This window comes from Dendropsophus ebraccatus, chromosome 2 (genome assembly GCF_027789765.1).
Source record: "Dendropsophus ebraccatus isolate aDenEbr1 chromosome 2, aDenEbr1.pat, whole genome shotgun sequence".
Taxonomy (NCBI): domain Eukaryota; kingdom Metazoa; phylum Chordata; class Amphibia; order Anura; family Hylidae; genus Dendropsophus; species Dendropsophus ebraccatus.
Genome location: NC_091455.1, coordinates 6,074,840 through 6,098,582, shown reverse-complemented (window position 1 = coordinate 6,098,582; position 23,743 = coordinate 6,074,840). Strand labels below are relative to the sequence as shown.

Below are 23,743 nucleotides of genomic sequence, written 5' to 3'. Positions count from 1 at the left end.
CGCTGTTTAATAGAGTGATGGCAATATCTGAAAGTGCGGCTGATATAACTACAACAGGGTCCTTCTGCAGTATGGGAAATAGCCATTACTATGTGAGGAGGCTAAATCCTATACAGGACCTCACCACTAGGGGGCAAACAGGTCCTTCTGCAGTATGGGAAATAGCCATTACTATGTAAGGAGGCTAAATCCTATACAGGACCTCACCACTAGGGGGCAAACAGGTCCTTCTGCAGTATGGGAAATAGCCATTACTATGTGAGGGGCTAAATCCTATACAGGACCTCACCACTAGGGGGCAAACAGGTCCTTACCAGTAATGGGGAATACACAGCTGCTATAGAGCCGTATATAACTGGGAGGCACCGGGTCCTCTTGCCGTATTAGTCACAACGTCACAAAGCAGCTTATCCCCGCTGGGCCCCGCCCCCTCACATCACATGAGCACTACTGGCTTTTCATTCAGCACTAATCCTCTGCAGTGCTCCGCCCCCTTATGTCACATGATCCCAGCCTCCCGTGTATCAGCCGACACTAATCCTCCGCACTGCTGGCCTCGCGCTCTCACGTGACTGATCACATGGCGGGATTATCGCAGGTCCTTTAGCCATTACTAATCCTCTCGGCGACGTGCCGATCACATGACCGTGACGTCATCACAGGTCCTTGTCCTGCCTCCATCAGGCGCTGGTCCCCGCTGTGTGGTGTATGGGGAGCCGCTCTGTTTCTCTCTGTTATCAGCCGCCAGGTCTCCCGTGATCACAGCCGTACGGTAAGCGGGTGCGGGGCTCTCCTGTATTATACATCGGCGGACATGTCATAGCTGTGATAGCGGAGCGGCAGGTCTGGGGGCAGTTCACACGGTGCGAGGGTTTAGCCGCTGCGGCATGAGAGGACTACACAGGGGGAGACCGAGCAGCGGTGCTGAGCCTCAGGCTGAGGGAGCTCATCTGCCATCCCGGGGAGGGGCGTGTCATTAGTGGTTATATATATATATATGGGGGAGGGGTGTGTTATATGGGGGAGGGGCCTGTCATTAGGGGTTATATATATATGGGGGAGGGGCCTGTCAGGGGCCTGTCATTAGGGGTTATATATATATATATGGGGGAGGGGCCTGTCATTAGGGGTTATATATATATAGGGGAGGGGCGTGTTATATGGGGGAGGGGCCTGTCATTAGGGGATAGATATATATGGGGGAGGGGCCTGTCATTAGGGGATAGATATATATATATATATATATATGGGGGAGGGGCCTGTCATTAGGGGTTATATATATATATATATATGGGGGAGGGGCGTGTTATATGGGGGAGGGGCCTGTCATTAGGGGTTTTATATATATATATATATATATATATATATATATATATATATATATGGGGGAGGGGCCTGTCATTAGGGGTTATATATATATGGGGGAGGGGCCTGTCATTAGGGGTTATATATATATGGGGGAGGGGCGTGTTATATGGGGGAGGGGCGTGTCATTAGTGGTTATATGTATGGGGGAGGGGCCTGTCATTAGGGCTTGTCTGTTTCACCAGAAAATGTTTCCTTTAAATCATCTGGTGCCAGAGATTTGTTAATTTTTCTATTTAAACATCGCCAGTCTTCCAGTACTTATCAGCTGCTGTAAGTCCCGCAGGAAGTGGTGTATTCTCTCCAGTCTGACACAGTGCTCTCTGCTGCCACCTCTGTCCATGTCAGGAACTGTCCAGAGCAGGAGAGGTTTTCTATGGGGATTTGCTGCTGCTCTGGACAGTTCCTGACATGGACAGAGGTGGCAGCAGAGAGCACTGTGTCAGACTGGAGAGAATACACCACTTCCTGCAGGACATACAGCAGCTGATAAATACTGGAAGGCTGGAGATTTTTAAATAGAAGTAAATTACAAATCTCTGATTTAAAAGAATATTTTCTTTATAAACTCCCCTTTAACCTACGGCTCACAGATCAGCTGGACATAGAGCTAAGCTGCTGCAGAACCTCTTGAGATGAGGAGCAGACTGTATAGTGTGGCCTCACCTGGATGTCGGGGTCCTGCAATGCTATCTCTGTGTACAGACCCTGAGGCTACGCTGCCGGATCCCGAGTGACGGACGTGCTGCGACACGAACCTCCACCATGTGCAGCAGCATCTCCCCGGGGGGAATTCTCACCTGGTGCCGCACCTCTCTCACCTCTCTCACCTGTCTCCATATAAGGGGGATAATGGCCGACACATAAATGTCTGATAGATGTACAGCCCCCCCAGCTCGCAGGAGGGACCCCGCTCTCTCCTTTCCCATGGTAACCATTGGCCCCTCGAGATCACATTACAGGTGGAGACATGTCTCCTCCCCCCGCATGACATAACCCCCGCCCATGGGGGTGGAGCTAAAATCAGATTCACAATTCACACTTGTGAGTGAAATGATTAATCACCCAGCCCACATAGGTGTGAGACCCCCCCCCCCCCGTAATGAACGTAGTTCTGTGTAGGTGTGGGACCCCCCTGTAATGGACATCGTTCTTTGTAGGTGTGAGACCCCCCTGTAATGGACGTCGTTCTTTGTAGGTGTGAGACCCCCCTGTAATGGAAGTGGTTCTTTGTAGGTGTGAGACCCCCCTGTAATGGACGTCGTTCTTTGTAGGTGTGAGACCCCCCTGTAATGGAAGTGGTTCTTTGTAGGTGTGAGACCCCCCTGTAATGGACGTCGTTCTGTGTAGGTGAGAGACCCCCCTGTAATGGACGTCGTTCTGTGTAGGTGAGAAACCCCCCTGTAATGGACGTTGCTCTGTGTAGGTGAGAGACCCCCCCCCCCCCTGTAATGGACGTCGTTCTGTGTAGGTGAGAGACCCCCCCCTGTAATGGACGTCGTTCTGTGTAGGTGAGAGACCCCCCTGTAATGGACGTCGTTCTGTGTAGGTGAGAGACCCCCCTGTAATGGACGTCGTTCTGTGTAGGTGAGAGACCCCCCTGTAATGGACGTCGTTCTGTGTAGGTGTGAGACCTCCCTGTAATGGACTTAGCTGGTGGGCGGACGTCCAGCATCAGGGACCCCCATTGGTCGCTTGTCCTGACTGTACAGGGGAGCACTGTGTATGATCGGCCACCCTCCTACTTACTGTCTGTAGGACATAGATGCGGTACAACCATCGGCAATGTTCAGGGCCCATAGAGAATGAATGGTGCGGTGGTCGGACATGGTGGCTGCTGTTCCTTGCTCTCTGGACAGATGACCTCGGCTCTTGGGATTGGTTGGGGTCCCAGTGGTATCTCCTATCCTCTCTGACTTTAAAGGGGTTGTCCCCAGATTATAAGTGGTTAACACTCCCAAGCACCTGTCTCTTAAGTAGTGCGGTCCGGTATGTCACATGATTTTGGCCCCTGGATGATTTAGGGCCCCTCATTCTCTCTTACAGGTAGCGGCAGTACTAGAAGCCTCCACCTGATCCTGGAGCCTCCTCTTCTCATCCACAATGGTTCTTCTTCTGAACGACCCCCCAAAGATGGACACAGACCGGAAGGAGATCACCAAGAGGATATTAAACTTCACCCTGGAGATCATCTACCTGCTGACGGGAGAGGTGACTGCACTGTGCGGCCAGGTTCACACATAGGATTTCCATCAGTCTTTTTCCAAACAAAACCAGGAGTGGGACGAAAACACATAAATAGCAATTCCTTCCGTTATAATTTTGCCCTGTCAGATCCACTCCTGATTTTGGTTGAAATAATACTGAACAAAAGCCTGACAGATATGCTATGTGTGAACGGAGCCCATGGCTCATCTGTATTGGTAATAACCTGGGAAAGGATACATATATATGTAATAGAAATAGTCTGGTGTCCTATATAAGAGGCTCAGCTATCGGCCACCAGTATAAAGAGGTATCATGGGAACCAATAGTATGAAGGTTATAGGGGTAAAACAGCAAGTAGGTGTAAGGTACCAAGGAAGAGAGGATCAGCTGGCCACAGGGTGCCTGGAGGAGAGGATCAGCTGGCCACAGGGTGCCTGGAGGAGAGGATCAGCTGGCCACAGGGTGCCTGGAGGAGAGGATCAGCTGGCCACAGGGTGCCTGGAGGAGAGGATGAGCTGAACACAGGGTGCCTGGAGGAGAGGATCAGCTGGCCACAGGGTGCCTGGAGGAGAGGATCAGCTGGTCACATGGTGCCTGGAGGAGAGGATCAGCTGGTCACATGGTGCCTGGAGGAGAGGATCAGCTGGTCACATGGTGCCTGGAGGAGAGGACCAGCTGGCCACAGGGTGCCTGGAGGAGAGGATGAGCTGAACACAGGGTGCCTGGAGGAGAGGATCAGCTGGTCACATGTTGCCTGGAGGAGAGGACCAGCTGGCCACAGGGTGCCTGGAGGAGAGGATGAGCTGAACACAGGGTGCCTGGAGGAGAGGATCAGCTGGCCACAGGGTGCCTGGAGGAGAGGACCAGCTGGCCACAGGGTGCCTGGAGGAGAGGATGAGCTGAACACAGGGTGCCTGGAGGAGAGGATCAGCTGGCCACATGGCGCCTGGAGAGGATGAGCTGGCCACATGGCGCCTGGAGGAGAGGATCAGCTGGCCACATCGCGCCTGGAGGAGAGGATCAGCTGGCCACATGGCGCCTGGAGGAGAGGATCAGCTGGCCACATGGCGCCTGGAGGAGAGGATCAGCTGGCCACATGGCGCCTGGAGGAGAGGATCAGCTGGCCACATGGCGCCTGGAGGAGAGGATCAGCTGGCCACGTGGCGCCTGGAGGAGAGGATCAGCTGGCGCCTGGAAGAGAGGATCAGCTGGCCACATGGCGCCTGGAGGAGAGGATCAGCTGGCCACGAGGCGCCTAGAGGAGAGGATCAGCTGGCTACATGGCGCCTGGAGGAGAGGATCAGCTGGCCACGTGGTGCCTGGAGGAGAGGATCAGCTGGCGCCTGGAGGAGAGGATCAGCTGGCCACGTGGCGCCTGGAGGAGAGGATCAGCTGGCCACATGGCGCCTGGAGGAGAGGATCAGCTGGCCACGTGGCGCCTGGAGGAGGGGGTCTCATTCTTATAGTCTGACATCTGTAGTGATGTTTATAAGGTAGCAGACTCATCCACCAGACCTGGGGCCATTCCTATAATGTATAAGTACACCCCCCATCGCAGCTCTCTGGATATGATGCTGGCCGGGTCTGTAAGATGTCTCAGGAGATGTACTGTGTGTATATAGTAATACTTACCAGTCTCTCTCTCTACAGGATTACGCAGTAGTGAAGAAGCCATCAGGTGACGGTGCGCCCCCCGGCAGCCATCTCCATAAATCAGGAGAATGGAGCAGGAGTCAGAGCCCCATCACCGAGCTTCCCCTCCACTCACTGATACCTGAGAGCAAGAACGAGAAGAAGATCCTGGAACTGAGCCACAAGATCACAGAGCTGCTGACTGGAGAGGTGACCCTGCTGGGACATTATACAGTAATACAGGAGGGGTGAGGGTGACTGGAGAGGTGACCCTGCTGGGACATTATACAGTAATACAGGAGGGGTGGGGGGTGACTGGAGAGGTGACACTGCTGGGACATTATACAGTAATACAGGAGGGGTGGGGGGGGGGTGACTGGAGAGGTGACACTGCTGGGACATTATACTGTAATACAGGAGGGGTGGGGGGTGACTGGAGAGGTGACCCTGCTGGGACATTATACAGTAATACAGGAGGAGTAGGGGGTGACTGGAGAGGTGACACTGCTGGGACATTATTCAGTAATACAGGAGGGGTGGGGGGTGACTGGAGAGGTGACACTGCTGGGACATTATACAGTAATACAGGAGGGGTGGAGAGGTGACACTGCTGGGACATTATACAGTAATACAGGAGGGGTGGTGAGGTGACACTGCTGGGAATGCTGGGACATTATACAGTAATACAGGTGGGGTGACTGGAGAGGTGAGAGGGCTGCTGGGACATTATACAGTAATACAGGAGGGGTGGGGGGGTGACACTGCTGGGAATGCTGGGACATTATACAGTAATACAGGAGGGGTGGGGGTGACTGGAGAGGCGACACTGCTGGGACATTATACAGTAATACAGGTGGGGTGACTGGAGAGGTGACACTGCTGGGACATTATACAGTAATACAGAAGGGGTGGGGGGGTGACTGGAGAGGTGACACTGCTGGGAATGCTGGGACATTATACAGTAATACAGGAGGGGTGGGGGGTGACTGGAGAGGTGACACTGCTGGGACATTATACAGTAATACAGGAGGGGTGGAGGGGGTTACTGGAGAGGTGACACTGCTGGGACATTATACAGTAATACAGGAGGGGTGGGGAGGTGACTGGAGAGGTGACACTGCTGGGACATTATACAGTTATACAGGAGGGAAGGGAGTGATGGCTGGAGAGGTGACACTGCTGGGACATTATACAGTAATACAGGAGGGTGGGGGGGTGACTGGAGAGGCGACACTGCTGGGACATTATACAGTAATACAGGAGGGGGGGTGACTGGAGAGGTGACACTGCTGGGACATTATACAGTAATACAGGAGGGGTGGAGGGGGTTACTGGAGAGGTGACACTGCTGGGACATTATACAGTAATACAGGAGGGGTGGGGAGGTGACTGGAGAGGTGACACTGCTGGGACATTATACAGTTATACAGGAGGGAAGGGAGTGATGGCTGGAGAGGTGACACTGCTGGGACATTATACAGGAGGGGTGGGGTGACTGGAGAGGCGACACTGCTGGGACATTATACAGTAATACAGGAGGGGTGACTGGAGAGGTGAGAGGGCTGCTGGGACATTATACAGTAATACAGGAGGGGTGGGGGGGGGGTGACTGGAGAGGTGACACTGCTGGGAATGCTGGGACATTATACAGTTATACAGGAGGGAAGGGAGTGATGGCTGGAGAGGTGACACTGCTGGGACATTATACAGTAATACAGGAGGGTGGGGGGGGGTGACTGGAGAGGTGACACTGCTGGGACATTATACAGTAATACAGGAGGGGGGTGACTGGAGAGGTGACACTGCTGGGAATGCTGGGAGATTATACAGTAATACAGGAGGGGAAGGGAGTGATGACTGGAGAGGTGACACTGCTGGGACATTATACAGAAATACAGGAGGGGTAGGGGGTGACTGGAGAGGTGACACTGCTGGGACATTATACAGTAATACAGGAGGGTGGGGGGGTGACTGGAGAGGTGACACTGCTGGGACATTATACAGTAATACAGGAGGGGTAGGGGGTTACTGGAGAGGTGACACTGCTGGGACATTATACAGTAATACAGGAGGGTGGGGGGGTGACTGGAGAGGTGACACTGCTGGGACATTATACAGTAATACAGGAGGGTGGGGGGGTGACTGGAGAGGTGACACTGCTGGGAATGCTGGGACATTATACAGTTATACAGGAGGGAAGGGAGTGATGGCTGGAGAGGTGACACTGCTGGGACATTATACAGTAATACAGGAGGGGTGGGGGGGGGGGGTGACTGGAGAGGTGACACTGCTGGGACATTATACAGTAATACAGGAGGGGGGGTGACTGGAGAGGTGACACTGCTGGGACATTATACAGTAATACAGGAGGTGGGGGTGACTGGAGAGGTGACACTGCTGGGACATTATACAGTAATACAGGAGGGGGGGGGGTGACTGGAGAGGTGACACTGCTGGGACATTATACAGTAATACAGGAGGGGTAGGGGGTTACTGGAGAGGCGACACTGCTGGGACATTATACAGTAATACAGGAGGTGTGGGGGGGTGACTGGAGAGGTGACACTGCTGGGACATTATACAGTAATACAGGAGGGGGGGGGGTGACTGGAAAGGTGACACTGCTGGGACATTATACAGTAATACAGGAGGGGGGGTGACTGGAGAGGTGACACTGCTGGGAATGCTGGGACATTTTACAGTAATACAGGAGCGGTGGGGGGGGGGGTGACTGGAGAGGTGACACTGCTGGGACATTATACAGTAATACAGGAGGGAAGGGAGTGATGACTGGAGAGGTGACACTGCTGGGACATTATACAGTAATACAGGAGGAGTAGGGGGTTACTGGAGAGGTGACACTGCTGGGACATTATACAGTAATACAGGAGGGGTGGGGGGGTTACTGGAGAGGTGACACTGCTGGGAATGCTGGGACATTATTCAGTAATACAGGAGGGTGGGGGGGGGGGTGACTGGAGAGGTGACACTGCTGGGACATTATACAGTAATACAGGAGGGTGAAGGTGATGACTGTGTGACCATTGTGTGTGTCAGGTTCCTATAAGGAGTCAGGACGTCACTGTGTATTTCTCCATGGAGGAGTGGGAGTACATAGAGGAGCACAAGGATCTGTATAAGAGCATCATGATGGAGGATCAGCGACCCCTCGTATCACATGGTAAGAAGATAAGTCTGCACAAAGGGCTCCATTCACGTAGTGGACAAGACAATGCTGGTCTATGATGTCACCAAACAAGGTATATAGGAAAGATATACTTCTCCCTGAGTAATGTTATGGCTGATCGGTGTGTGCACATAGAATTGTTTTCACCATATCTCTTCTCAAGCATAGTCTCTGTTCTTATCACTTTATTATCTGACACCTCCCCTATCTGGGGACCATATATTACGTGGATTTTTGGAACATGGAGATGGAGAAAGTGCTTGCCTTGTCCTCCCCAGGCATTGACCAGGTATTGCAGGGCTCCCAGGATCAGCAGGATCAGGCACCATAGCTTTGTCCTCTTCAGGTATTGCAGGGCTTTCAGGATCAGCAGGATCAGGCACCATAGCTTTGTCCTCTTCAGGTATTGCAGGGCTCCCAAGATCAGCAGGATCAGGCACCATAGCTTTGTCCTCTTCAGGTATTGCAGGGCTTCCAGGATCAGCAGGATCAGGCACCATAGCTTTGTCCTCTCCAGGTATTGCAGGGCTTCCAGGATCAGGCACCATAGCTTTGTCCTCTCCATGTATTGCAGGGCTTCCAGGATCAGCAGGATCGGGCACCATAGCTTTGTCCTCTCCAGGTATTGCAGGGCTTCCAGGATCAGGCACCATAGCTTTGTCCTCTCCAGGTATTGCAGGGCTTCCAGGATCAGGCACCATGGCTTTGTCTTCTCCAGGTATTGACCAGGTATTGCAGGGCTTGCAGGATCAGGCACCATAGCTTTGTCCTCTCCAGGTATTGCAGGGCTTCCAGGATCAGGCACCATAGCTTTGTCCTCTCCAGGTATTGCAGGGCTTGCAGGATCAGGCACCATAGCTTTGTCTTCTCCAGGTATTGCAGGGCTTCCAGGATCAGGCACCATAGCTTTGTCCTCTCCAGGTATTGCAGGGCTTCCAGGATCAGCAGGATTGGGCACCATAGCTTTGTCCTCTCCAGGTATTGACCAGGTATTGCAGGGCTTCCAGGATCAGGCACCATAGCTTTGTCCTCTCCAGGTATTGCAGGGCTTGCAGGATCAGGCACCATAGCTTTGTCTTCTCCAGGTATTGCAGGGCTTCCAGGATCAGGCACCATAGCTTTGTCCTCTCCAGGTATTGCAGGGCTTCCAGGATCAGGCACCATAGCTTTGTCTTCTCCAGGTATTGCAGGGCTTGCAGGATCAGGCACCATAGCTTTGTCTTCTCCAGGTATTGCAGGGCTTCCAGGATCAGACACCATAGCTTTGTCCTCTCCAGGTATTGCAGGGCTTCCAGGATCAGGCACCATAGCTTTGTCCTCTCCAGGTATTGCAGGGCTTCCAGGATCAGGCACCATGGCTTTGTCTTCTCCAGGTATTGACCAGGTATTGCAGGGCTTCCAGGATCAGCAGGATTGGGCACCATAGCTTTGTCCTCTCCAGGTATTGCAGGGCTTCCAGGATCAGGCACCATAGCTTTGTCCTCTCCAGGTATTGCAGGGCTTCCAGGATCAGGCACCATGGCTTTGTCTTCTCCAGGTATTGACCAGGTATTGCAGGGCTTCCAGGATCAGCAGGATTGGGCACCATAGCTTTGTCCTCTCCAGGTATTGCAGGGCTTCCAGGATCAGGCACCATAGCTTTGTCCTCTCCAGGTATTGCAGGGCTTGCAGGATCAGGCACCATAGCTTTGTCTTCTCCAGGTATTGCAGGGCTTCCAGGATCAGGCACCATAGCTTTGTCCTCTCCAGGTATTGCAGGGCTTCCAGGATCAGCAGGATTGGGCACCATAGCTTTGTCCTCTCCAGGTATTGACCAGGTATTGCAGGGCTTCCAGGATCAGGCACCATAGCTTTGTCCTCTCCAGGTATTGCAGGGCTTGCAGGATCAGGCACCATAGCTTTGTCTTCTCCAGGTATTGCAGGGCTTCCAGGATCAGGCACCATAGCTTTGTCCTCTCCAGGTATTGCAGGGCTTCCAGGATCAGGCACCATAGCTTTGTCTTCTCCAGGTATTGCAGGGCTTGCAGGATCAGGCACCATAGCTTTGTCTTCTCCAGGTATTGCAGGGCTTCCAGGATCAGGCACCATAGCTTTGTCCTCTCCAGGTATTGCAGGGCTTCCAGGATCAGGCACCGTAGCTTTGTCCTCTCCAGGTATTGCAGGGCTTCCAGGATCAGGCACCATGGCTTTGTCTTCTCCAGGTATTGACCAGGTATTGCAGGGCTTCCAGGATCAGCAGGATTGGGCACCATAGCTTTGTCCTCTCCAGGTATTGCAGGGCTTCCAGGATCAGGCACCATAGCTTTGTCCTCTCCAGGTATTGCAGGGCTTCCAGGATCAGGCACCATGGCTTTGTCTTCTCCAGGTATTGACCAGGTATTGCAGGGCTTCCAGGATCAGCAGGATTGGGCACCATAGCTTTGTCCTCTCCAGGTATTGACCAGGTATTGCAGGGCTTCCAGGATCAGGCACCATAGCTTTGTCCTCTCCAGGTATTGCAGGGCTTCCAGGATCAGCAGGATCAGGCACCATAGCTTTGTCTTCTCCAGGTATTGCAGGGCTTCCAGGATCAGGCACCATAGCATTGTCCTCTCCAGGTATTGCAGGGCTTCCAGGATCAGCAGGATCAGGCACCATAGCTTTGTCTTCTCCAGGTATTGCAGGGCTTCCAGGATCAGCAGGATCAGGCACCATAGCTTTGTCCTCTCCAGGTATTGCAGGGCTTCCAGGATCAGGCACCATAGCATTGTCCTCTCCAGGTATTGCAGGGCTTCCAGGATCAGCAGGATCAGGCACCATAGCTTTGTCTTCTCCAGGTATTGCAGGGCTTCCAGGATCAGCAGGATCAGGCACCATAGCTTTGTCCTCTCCAGGTATTGCAGGGCTTCCAGGATCAGCAGGATCAGGCACCATAGCTTTGTCTTCTCCAGGTATTGCAGGGCTTCCAGGATCAGCAGGATCAGGCACCATAGCTTTGTCTTCTCCAGGTATTGCAGGGCTTCCAGGATCAGCAGGATCGGGCACCATAGCTTTGTCTTCTCCAGGTATTGCAGGGTTTCCAGGATCAGCAGGATCAGGCACCATAGCTTTGTCCTCTCCAGGTATTGCAGGGCTTCCAGGATCAGGCACCATAGCTTTGTCCTCTCCAGGTTTTGCAGGGCTTCCAGGATCAGCAGGATCAGGCACCATAGCTTTGTCTTCTCCAGGTATTGCAGGGCTTCCAGGATCAGCAGGATCAGGCACCATAGCTTTGTCTTCTCCAGGTATTGCAGGGCTTCCAGGATCAGCAGGATCAGGCACCATAGCTTTGTCTTCTCCAGGTATTGCAGGGCTTCCAGGATCAGGACACAAAAAAACTAAAAAAAAAAAAATAATTGTTTTCACCATGACACCTTAGGGGTATTTGCCTTTTGAGTGATAGCATTTCGGGCCATATAGATGTAACCCACAGTCTTGTTCCTTGTGAGGAGATTCTTGGAATAGTCGTCTTTGAGTCATCTCAGATAGCTGGGGGTCTTCAGTGTGGCTCCCCTCTGCACATGTACAGTTATACACAGCGCACATCCCGCGTCTATACAGATGTGACTATTCCCACATATTCCCTGGAGTGCCTGTATGGAGCGGCAGCCCCGAGCCTGGGATCTGACCGTAATATCAGACGTCCGTGTACGAGAAGGACTGCTGAGGCCCCATAAATAAAATCAAGCCAAGTATATGAGATGTATAATATAGAGAGATTTCCTGCAGGTCTCTTATCCTGTCATTGTGTTTCCCACAGATGGACCCAGTATAAAGAAGAATCCACCAGAGAGATGTCCCACTCCTGTGTATACCAAGGACCGCCCGGAGAAAAAGCCCAAAGTCCCAAAGAAACGTCAGGTAGGGGGGTTATAGGGGCCCGTCCCATCTGTAATTAGGCGCTGATCTCGGTGATCGGCCTTCACAATGATCTCACGGCCCTATCAAACACGTGTCCCCTATTACACAGGGAGATGTGGTGCCAGGTGAGAGCGACTTGATCAGTAATTATCAGCTGCTGTATGTCCTGCAGGAAGTGGTGTATTCTCTCCAGTCTGACACAGTGCTCTCTGCTGCCACCTCTGTCCATGTCAGGAACTGTCCAGAGCAGCAGCAAATCCCCATAGAAAACCTCTCCTGCTCTGGACAGTTCCTGACATGGACAGAGGTGGCAGCAAAAGAGAATACACCACTTCCTGCAGGACATACAGCAGCTGATAAGTACTAGAAGACTGAAGATTTTTTAATAGAAGTGAATTACAATCTTTTTTTCGTGAACTGCCCTTTTAAGGGTGCGGTCACATGTACAGGATCCGCAGCAGATTCGATGGCCCAGATTTGCTTTGCTTTGAATCTGCACCATCAAATCTGCTGCAGATCCTGTACGTGTGAACGCACCCTAAGCCTCCCCAAAATCTGACCCTAAAGTCCAATGGTTATTTTACTCTCTTTTCTGTTTTTAGGCAGAAAATCTGATTGATATTAAGGTTGAAGTGATAGATGACACAGAAGAGGAGATGGATTTTAAAGGCGATCACTGGGGTAAGGTGGTGGAGACTCTCACCCATCATCTTATCTTCACATGTAACACACAGTCTGTACATGGCCATGTGTTATCTCTACAGATGGTCTCATCGATAGAAATCCACGACAGAGACGCCGCACTCCTCGCTATACCCAGGACTACCCAGAGGAAAAGCACCGCATCCGAAAGGGTCATCAGGTAAAGATGAGACCTACACCCGATCTATATGGGGGGGACATGGAGCTTCTTGGTCTTAATGTTGTCATAGATTTTGGGGTGTTTATGTTTTTCTGTTAGATTTTTCCTCCTGTCAGTCCTATTGACCTGAATTGTTACCTTTGTTACTTCAGGATGAATATCTGATTGACATAAAAGTGGAGGCTGACGAGGAAGAGGAGGAGGAGGAGGAGGAGGAGGAAGAAGAAGAAGAAGAAGAAGAGAGGATGAGGAACGATGAACTGTGTATGAGAGAAATGGAGGAGGACAGTCTAGTAGATGTTATTACAGGTAGGTTTTACACAGAGATGGTTTCTTAGGGTGAGGGTCCACCATGGTGCTATGATAACTAACCCTCCAGTGGGTGATACCCTGCACTATGTGTCCTGCTGGGCAGGAGGGGGATGTGACTGCACATACAGGATCTCTGGTGGTAGGAGTCTTATCATGTGTCAGGCTTAAAGGTAGACATACACATAACACAGTAATCGCTGAGCTCAGGAAGACCAGCGACAAAAAAAATCAAACGGAGTACTCACTGAAGAGTCTCCACTCATACATTGCCCCCTATAAATTTAAATATGCAAAAGAGAGGTCCGTGGAGACTCAGTTACGAGTCTCAAAACACAGGAATAGCCAGATATCCCTCCAGGGGAGGGAAACCTATTGCCAAGGGGGTGACTCCCAGTGGGGGGATCACCAAACCACCCTGATACGAAGCCCCTTAGGTCCCACTCGGTTGCGAGTATTGGAACATAAATAGGGAAAAACCAGGGTGGCCCCTCTTACGTCAAAGTCTAACAGTGTGGCGAGTATTGCGACATGACAAGGGTTTACTAAGACTAGGCATCCATCCACAGACGATCGTTTCGGGGTAGTTGCCCCTCGTCAGTGTGGAGTAGGATTCTGGCTAACGGGCAATGAAAAATAGACCAACAAAACACAGTAATCACTGATCTCAGGGAGACCAACACATAACCTGGATACTGGCCACATACTCATTTAGGCGACAGCTCACAATGAGTCGGCAGGTTAGACACCGGTGTAATTTGTATGGCCAGCCTAACACTAGGCATAGGGCGTAGAGCTGCAGTAAGAGCTCATTCACACTGCAGTGCACATCACCGTACCTTCCGCCTTTGTTCTGTATTGTCTTATAAGCTGGCTCATTTCCAGTCATATTTGCTCCATTTTTATTTAGTGGTTTACGGTTTTATTTTTTTTTTGTATTTTGATGAAATATAAATGTACTAACAAAAATCCAAAATCAGAATAGGCTAAAATGTTTGGTTGGAACATCCTGTGTTTTGGAAAAAGTAGCAAGTGTTTAAAACCCAGGAATGGGAATAAAGCCGTTTATATGTATTATAACAGGTGCTCAATTTAAAAACGACAAAACCGCACTGATCCAGGTGTGTAATAGAGAGGTGTGACTGAGCCCTGAGGGGCCGGGATCTGAGAGAACCCATATAACCTTAGGACAACCTACACTGGTGGCCACTTTATGAAAGCCCCCCATATCGTAGCGTGTGGGTCCGGCATTGGTCTTCAGAATGGCAGCAGTGACATTACTTCCACTAGGTCATGACCCCTCTGCTGGAATATCGGCCCACGTGGACTGGATCGCTTCTCGCAGTTGTTGTTGCACGTTCTACATGATCCAGAAATGTCCACAGGATTAATATGTGAAGACAGAGGAAGGAGGACTTGTTTCTGGAGCCATTCCAAGACTATACCACCCTGATAGATGGTGCATTGTCCTGCTGACCGTCTCCCTCTGCTGAGGGGGAAAAGCTGCCTGCTATAGAGGAATAAACTTACTGCCCTACTGTCCAAGCATCCACTCCCAGGTATCAGAGGAGGCAGGGTGCCCCCAGAAAATATTCCCACCATTACATCTCCTCCACCAGCTGGAACTGTTTACACCTGACAGGAAGGGCTTGTACCTAATTCTGCCCCTATTAGCATGGTGCCACAGAGATCTGGATCCATCTGGGTCCATAAGTTTCTCCATTGCTCAGTGATACAGTTTTCTCTTGTTGCCCCCTGGAGTCTTGCCTGTTTGCCTTAGATACATTGGCGCTGGGCTTGTCATCTGCTGTTATAGTCCATAGTGCATTGTATCCTCTGTATACACTTCACTGTTACACAGAGATTGTTGGCTGGGACAAGGCCTCATGACCAGGCCTCACCTACATCGCAGCGATCACTGGAGTTTCCGGGGTCACACGTCTACTGTCCATAGAGAGCAGTGAGATCTAATAAAGGGGCCATTTAGTGTAGATTGTGGTAACACCTTCTTTACCAAGCATCGGTGCTGAATGAACTCCATGTCTAGGATTTAGCCTCTGGGCCCTCCATCGAACACTCTTGTTTGTTGCCCCTCTCTCTTTTTCATGGTTAATTTAGACCGCATTGTTTTTGGCTGGTTAATATTGTCCTCTAAGGCCGTGTGCACACAGAGTTCCTTGATGTATATATGTCCCATTGCTTTCAGTGGGAATCCCGCCTCATTGTTCACGCAGATATTCTGTTACGGATTTAAACTCTGCGTCTAGAAGTGTCAAATCTTAAACTGGATTCTCCCCAAACTCTTCCCATGAAAGTCAATGGGACTTAAAAAATCCGCCCCAAACCGTACTTATTTGACGCACATTTTCTTGCGTTCAGATACAAAAGTTTTTTGTTTTTTTTTTCTTTTCGACTTGACGCATCCCAAAAGGGGTGTATACAGGAAATTCAGCTATATTGAAGACTCTGTCACGCAAGGGAACAATCAGCATGCCTGGCAGCGGCGACTACCGGAGGATGGGAATCGATGTCGGTGCGCTGATTGCTGAGGTAAGGGCATAGTAACATGGGGGGGGGGGGTTATTAGCAATTTACTCTCAGTGCAGGTTACATATAGCCCCATATGTGTATATGGCCAATGTGGACATTCTGCACGTAGGTGGAGCAGGGGTGTTGGCGAAGGTCTTCATGCACTTCTACTGGAGGGCAGAGTCAGAAAAATCTGAACATTTTCCGAGTTTTTTTTTTACATTCCTGTAGTTTAGGGATTATAGGAAGGTAAATAAGTGTAATAATAGTGTTTTGTGTTTTTCAGGTCCAGGCTCGTCCCTATCTGTGGGATAGCAGTGTGTCCGGGTACAGTGACCGCCGCCTGAGAGAACAGTCTTGGTTGGAGATAACACAGTCCCTGTACCCGGATTGGGGCAGGTATTCACAGTCCAAGCAGTGGAATATCCGTAAGTATTTGGCGGTGCGATACTTTGATATATATATGTCTCCCACCTAGTGGAGTCTGTCACTGAGGTTCAGATGACATCAGAGTAGTTACATCATACACATGGCCCGCTCTCTGTGGACTCTGGTCCAGATTTATTAATCTCTCAGAGTCAAAAATCCAACACCCTATTGTCTCAGACAGATGGCAACCAATCACAGCTCGGCGTTCTTTTCTCAGAATGTGCTGTGACTGGTCGCTGTCTGGTTTTCTGATTTTTGTCGGGGACTGGTTGATAAATCTGAGCTACTGTGTTTGTATGGAAAGATTGCTTTTGTGTGCCGGACACCTCTTTGGGTTTATTAATAAAGTGTGTGTGTATGTATATATATATATAATTTTTTTTGTTATTTAATGTTAATTAACCTCTTTACCGATTTTTCCTTCTAGTCAAAGACATCAAGACCAGGTGGAAGTCAGTGCGGGACCGCTTCCTGAAAGAGGAACGCAATGCTGAGAGAAGCGGCTCCACTGACCCCCGCCGCAGGAAATGCCCGTTCCATGATGAACTAATGTTCCTCTTGCCCATCAGGAAACCTCGCAAGTATGTATAAAAATGTATAGGTTCTGTTTCTCACTGCTACATGTAATGTATGCTAAATGTTTTTTGTTTTGTTTTTAATATTCACAGATTACGTGGTAATTATCGAGAACATCAGAGTCGGACAGAGTCTGGTGATGACGATGAGGGACAGCAGCCCACTCCCTCCACATCTACACCAGCACCTCCGGACGTGGAGGGGGAGACCGATGAACTGGCGGGACCCTCATGGGTGAGCCAACCATCATCACCGGGTGAAGAAATGTCGTCATCGGCCACCAGTGCCGCAGCAGCCCCAGTAACAAAAGTAACGGCGGCCACTGTTGTCCCCCCAGTGCTAACCCAACCAGCACATCCTGGCCCCCACACCCGTGCTGCTTCCATACGCCGGCAGAGCCAAAGGATTTTTCGTTCAGCAGAGAGGCAGCTGGAGGTTGAGAGTCAAGCCCTTTCCCCCATCAGGAGGGTCGATAGTGAAGATGAGTACGATATCTTTGGATACAGGATAGCGTCTCGCTGTCGGCAGATGCGTCCTGATGTCAGAGATACTTTCATAGCTTATGTCGGAGTGGCAGCCACAGTCTTTGAGTCTGCCTACCCTCTGCCCAAGCTGGGAGACCTGATCAATCACCTCCGATCGATCACTGGTCTCAGTGACGTGCCGCCACCTCCTCGCATCCCTAGGGCTGGCCTACAGTCTTCTTCCACCTAGATTGACTCTATTTCTTTTTAGAAAATTTTATGAAATAAGAAGGGGGGCGGGGGGATTGAAAAAAGTATATTTAAATTATTTATTTTTGTAATAAATTTTATTTCAAAATTTGCAAAAAATTATGTTGGCGCTTTTCTTTTGTAGTTTATTTTCAAGTCCGCCTAATGAATGGGGAGCTTTGCTTTGGGTTTCCAGGCATGATGGGAATTGTAGTTTTGCAACCGCTTGAGGTTCCCGGTCCCTGCTTTAGATCATTGTGTAGATTACACCGCGCTGTACGCACTTTCACGTTATTGGATATTAGACACACACTGGTTCCCATGTAATATCCAGGTGGTGACTATTAAAGGGTTCATTATTGGGTGTAACGGGGACAATTGAGGGTAAAAATGGATTACAAATTAAAAAACAATGCCAGGACATGGGTGGGATACGGCTAAGGCACCTTTGGGACTTAAGAAATGGTAGACGAATGTTGGACGGTGGACCTAAGCTCTAGCTGATGGGAAGGTCATGGAAAGCTGCCTGTAACTTCTCTTTTATGTTAGAGCTGTCAGTATCCAAGACCTAGTTGTACAAAACACAACACCCCATTTGATGACAAAATGCATTGCACTGGTGAAGTCCATCTACTTACTAGTTATGATCCCTTCATAAAAAGTTGTGTCCAGCTTAGCCTTGCATTTAAGGCTGTCTTTGGGAAATTTGGCCAAGTGGTTATTAGTGGAAAGGCTCTATCTGATCCTATAATGGGCGGGATGCAGAAGAGTTGGGGTGCAGAAGAGTTGGGGGGATGATGAGTCAGCTGGTCTTTCAGTACTTGCTCCCACATCCCAGTGTCCTATATTCCCCACATACCTATAATTGGCATCTAGAGCTCTGATCTCAGTGGCTGCTGCACACGCATGTTCTTACCATCGATAGTGTCTGTGCAATCAGGAACCTCGGCTACATGTTGAATTACTTTTATTTAATGCTATATTCTAAGTTAAGTATAAAGACTGTAAAGATGGCGTCTCTCTCAGAAGACGTTGTGTGTCTGAGATGACAGGATTCAGTCTGTAAAGATGGCATCTCTCTCAGAAGACATGTTGTTTCTGAGGATGACTGGGATCTTTCCTGTTTCTGTACAGATGTCCGCTCTCAGAAGGCATGTTGTGTCTGTGGATGGCGTTTCTCAGAAGACTTGTTGTGTCGGAAAATAACGGGATTTAGCCTGTAAAGATGTCCTCTCTCAGAAGACGTGTTGTGTCTGTGGATGACTGGGATTTTTCCTGTTTCTGTAAAGATGGGGTCTCTCTCAGAAGATGTGTTGTGTCCGAGGATGGCGTCTCTCTCAGAAGACGTGTTGTGTCGGAAAATGACAGGATTTAGCCTGTAAAGACGGCACCTCTCTCAGAAGACGTCTTGTGTCTGAGATGACGGGATTCTGTCTGTAAAGATGGCGCCTCTCTCAGAAGACGTCTTGTGTCTGTGGATGACTGGATTTAGCCTGTAAAGACGGCACCTCTCTCAGAAGACGTGTTGTGTCTGTGGATGACTGGGATTTTTCCTGTTTCTGTAAAGATGGGGTCTCTCTCAGAAGATGTGTTGTGTCCGAGGATGGCGTCTCTCTCAGAAGACGTGTTGTGTCGGAAAATGACAGGATTTAGCCTGTAAAGACGGCACCTCTCTCAGAAGACGTCTTGTGTCTGAGATGACGGGATTCTGTCTGTAAAGATGGCGCCTCTCTCAGAAGACGTCTTGTGTCTGTGGATGACTGGATTTAGCCTGTAAAGACGGCACCTCTCTCAGAAGACGTCTTGTGTCTGTGGATGACTGGGATTTTTCCTGTTTCTGTAAAGATTGGGTCACTCTCAGAAGACGTGTTGTGTCCGAGGATGGCGTCTCTCTCAGAAGGCGTGTTGTGTCGGAAAATGACGGGATTTAGCCTGTAAAGATGGCGCCTCTCTCAGAAGACGTGATGTGTCTGTGAATGACTGGATTCAGCCTGTAATTTATATAGGTTCAGTGGAAAAAACCTGACAATGACAGAATAACAAAAAAACATAAACGCGTTTTAGGTCAGCTGTCAATACTTGCTGCCGTCTACACGCTGATGTATCACCCGGCTATCACGTGGCTCTGCATTTCACACCTGCTCGCTCGGACACCCGGCGCTCTTACACTTGTAGCCCAGGGCTGAGATGATCTATTGACTTTTTTTTCATTATTTTAAATAGGGGGGGGGGATGCTGGCCATACACATTACACATGGGGTATACAAGGGGGGGGGGATGCAGGCCATACACATTACACATGGTGTATAATGGGGGGGGGGGACAAATCATTGCAAATCATTGCAAATAAAACAATATATGCAACAAGCTACATGACCACAGTATAGCAGGAGCCGACTTGTAGCAACAAAGATACTGGTGCTGAGGCATTGGCTGTATGAGCAGAGGAGAGAAGACTGAGATGAGCTTCACTCTGCCCCCACATCCTGTGTTCTGTCTTGGTATTTCTGTTATGAAAGACAAACTGAGCATAGCAACAGACAGTGAACAGTAAAATGCTGGAAATTAGACCCCAGGGGCTAAAGCTTTAGGGTATAAACCCACACACCGTATATGCAGCGTATTTACTGCTGCGATACGCAGCAAATACGCAGCAGATAAGATCAAAATAACTGAACACAGCATCAAATCTGTACCAACAAATCTGCTGCGTATTTGTTGCGTATCTGCTGTGTATACGGTGTGTGGGTTTGTACCCAAAGAGACATTTTTATAAGATAAAAATCCATCATTTTTAAAGCTTGGTTAGCAATTTGCATCCGCTATCTGATGAGCACATGTTGTGTGAGCTGTGATAAGGTTTTATAGGCCTGTATATATACTGTATATAAAGGACTTCTGCCTCTCCTTCAAAAACTGCAAAACAATCTGTGTGTGAATCCAGCCTACAGGGAAGGTTATTATTATGCTGCTGGGGCTTTGCAAAACTAGGGGAAAAAATAGGATAAAATCTATACACACTTACCTAGCTCCAGTCCCTGGCAGCCTCCATTCAGCTCTGTCTGGTCCTCGGGTTTACTGTCTGCTTCTGAGATGACCACTGGGGGGCAGGAGCTGCGACCTCAGCCAATCAGGAGGAGACAGGACACTGCTGCAGCCTGTGATTGGCTGCGCTGTGGGATCCTGCTCTGACCACATAGATTGGAGGATAGAACAGAGGCTAACGAGCTGCGCTGGATCGGGGCTAGGGAAGGTTTTTATTGTACGGTCCCTGTTCTGAGTGCTTTTCATTGTTTAAAAAAAAATACAAAAAGAAAATCATAAAATCTATTTTTAATCCTAACAGAAAATCCCAGTGAGGAATCTGAGGAAAACTTCGTGTTCTCTCTAAACTATGAGCTGAAAGATGAAGATGTCCTGCAGTGCTCCTCAGAAGAAAACGACAATGTCCTTAATGTACATCCAGGACTTCAGCGTGCACATCTGTCCTATAATCCCCCCAATCTAGAGGAGCCGCCCCCTGGCCCCTCACAGACTGGTACTACAAGTACAGATGGGGGGGAAAGCATTCAGTGTGGTGAATGTGGAAAAGAGTTTACCAACAACTCAGGTCTTTCTGCACACAGAAGAATTCACACTGGTGAGAAGCCATACTCCTGTTCAGAATGCGGGAAATGCTTTACCCATAAATCAAGCCTTATTCAGCATGTAAGAAGTCACGCAGGAGAGAAGCCATATTCATGTCCGCTATGTGGGAAGTGCTTTTTAGAAAAATCAAATCTTGTTAAACATGAGAGAATTCACACAGGGGAGAAGCCTTACTCCTGTTCAGAATGTGGGAAATGTTTTACAGATAAGTCAAGTCTTGTTGCACATGAAAGGATTCACACAGGAGAGAAGCCGTACTCATGTTCGCTATGTGGAAAGTGTTATCCGAATAAATCAAATCTTGTTGCGCATCAGAGAAGTCACACTGGAGAGAAGCCATTTCCATGTTCAGTGTGCGGGAAATGTTTTATAAGAAAGTCAAATCTTGTTAAGCACAAGCGGGTTCACACAGGAGAAAAGCCGCACTCGTGTTCGCTTTGTGGGAAATGCTTTACAGATAAATCTAGTCTTGCTGCACATGATAGAATTCACAAAGGGGAGAAACCATATTCATGTTCTGAATGTGGAAAATGCTTTACAGGAAAATCGAATCTTATTACACATGAGAGAATCCACACGGGAGAGAAGCCATACTCATGCTCACTATGTGGGAAATGTTTTAAGGATAAATCAAATCTTGTTAAACACCAGAGAAGTCACACAGGAGAGAAGCCATTTTCATGTTCGCTGTGTGGGAAATGCTTTACAGGTAAAACAAATCTTATTATACATGAAAGAATTCACACAGGGGAGAAGCCGTTCTCATGTTCAGTGTGTGGTAAATGCTTTACCGATAAATCTAGTCTTGTTATACATGAAAGAGTCCACACAGGAGAGAAGCCGTACTCATGTTTACTATGTGGGAAGTGTTTTCCGAAAAAATCCAATCTTGTTAAACATCAGAGAATTCACACAGGGGAGAAGCCATACTCATGTTCACAGTGTGGGAAATGCTTTGCAGATAAATCTAATCTTCTTATACATGAGAGAATTCACACAGCAATGAAATCGTCTTGATGTTCTGATTGTTTGAAATGTTTTACCAGGAAATCAAATTCTGAAACTCATTGAAGAATTAATTTAGAGGAAGATAGGAAAACTGTTAGTATGCATATAGAGAAGGATGGGAAAACTGTAAGTATACATATAAATGAAGATGGGAAAATTGTAAGTATACATATGAAGGAAGATGGAAAAACTAAGTATACATATAGAGGAAGATGAGAAAACTGTAAGTATACATATAGAGGAAGATGAGAAAACTAAGTATACATATAGAGGAAGATGAGAAAACTGTAAGTATACATATAGAGGAAGATGGGAAAACTAAGTATACATATAGAGGAAGATGAGAATACTGTAAGTATACATATAGAGGAAGATGGGAATACTGTAAGTTTACATATAGAGGAAGATGGGAATACTGTAAGTATACATATAGAGGAAGATGGGAAAACTAAGTATACATATAGATGGGAAAACTGTAAAATACTCTCTTTATTCACTGACATTGACACTATAAATTATATTTGAGTGACTGTGATTTATGGAGGAAAAGTTTTGTGGAATAAATGTCCGTTACTCTTTAAATCCGCGACACTGAAATCCCGCACAGAACTTTATTTCTTTATACTGAGTCCATAAGGTGACTAAGGACAACCCATGTCATTTTTTTAACATGTGGACGTTGTAATAATATTCATGTGCTGTATACCAATAAAGCTGATGAAATTGAGAAAAAAAATTAGGCGGCATTTCCTTCTATGGCCGAAATACCTTAAACCGCCCCAAATCCTCCTCCAGCATTGTAGCATTGCCTTACATAGTGCAGACATGTTATCCCCACTCCCAGTGTCAGCCGTGTGCTGAGCAGCTTGGTGGCTGGATAAGGGGTGCGATAGTCTGCGCCCACATCACTCATTGCTGGGGTGGGCACTAGGGGGCGGATTCTTACTGTTGGATGATTATCGGCCTCCAGGCCCCGGGTGGCAGGATTTCTGACACTGCGCAGGTGGATCTCTTCTCCGCTGCTCTGGGGATAGTGTACGGTGAGAGGAGAAATGGCACCATTGTGAATAAGAGATATGGAGACTGCAGAACACAAGCTGGGGGGGGGGGGCAGTGATATGGGGGGGGGGGGGTGATATGGTGAGGGGGGGGGGTAGTGATATGGTGAGGGGGGGCAGTGATATGGGGGGGATGTTCTTTGTGGTCTTAGCTGATCTGGCTATGAATCAATCTTGCTGATCACGTACACCCACACATACTGATTGTCTCCTCGGGGGCAGATGGGATCTTCCAGCAAGACAATACGACGGCTAGAATGTCACACGGCTAGAAATGCCAGACATTGGTGCTGGCTCTTTGCATTTGTGGGACCCCCTGGATGGTGGTGTTGGCTCTATG

The 23,743-nt window shown here is 49.0% G+C and overlaps 1 protein-coding gene and 1 pseudogene across 2 annotated transcripts; both read left to right on the top strand.

Annotated features, from left to right (window-relative positions):
* The first annotated feature begins 657 nt into the window (after positions 1-657).
* LOC138782943 (zinc finger protein ZFP2-like) lies at positions 658-23,053 on the top strand. 2 transcript variants are annotated; one of them, XM_069956959.1, is made up of 12 exons: positions 658-772; positions 3,412-3,576; positions 5,224-5,415; positions 8,263-8,386; positions 12,171-12,271; positions 12,874-12,952; positions 13,036-13,133; positions 13,286-13,442; positions 15,874-15,992; positions 16,258-16,399; positions 16,828-16,981; positions 17,069-17,742. In XM_069956959.1, exons 2-12 carry the CDS (start codon positions 3,469-3,471, stop codon positions 17,688-17,690), a joined length of 1,896 nt encoding a protein of 631 aa, XP_069813060.1. In that variant the 5' UTR covers positions 658-772; positions 3,412-3,468; the 3' UTR covers positions 17,691-17,742. The 2 variants fall into 2 exon arrangements, with proteins under 2 accessions (XP_069813060.1, XP_069813059.1); XM_069956958.1 differs by lacking the exons at positions 15,874-15,992; positions 16,258-16,399; positions 16,828-16,981; positions 17,069-17,742 and adding an exon at positions 21,036-23,053.
* LOC138784998 (U2 spliceosomal RNA) lies at positions 8,541-8,713 on the top strand (annotated as a pseudogene).
* Positions 23,054-23,743: the final 690 nt, after the last annotated feature.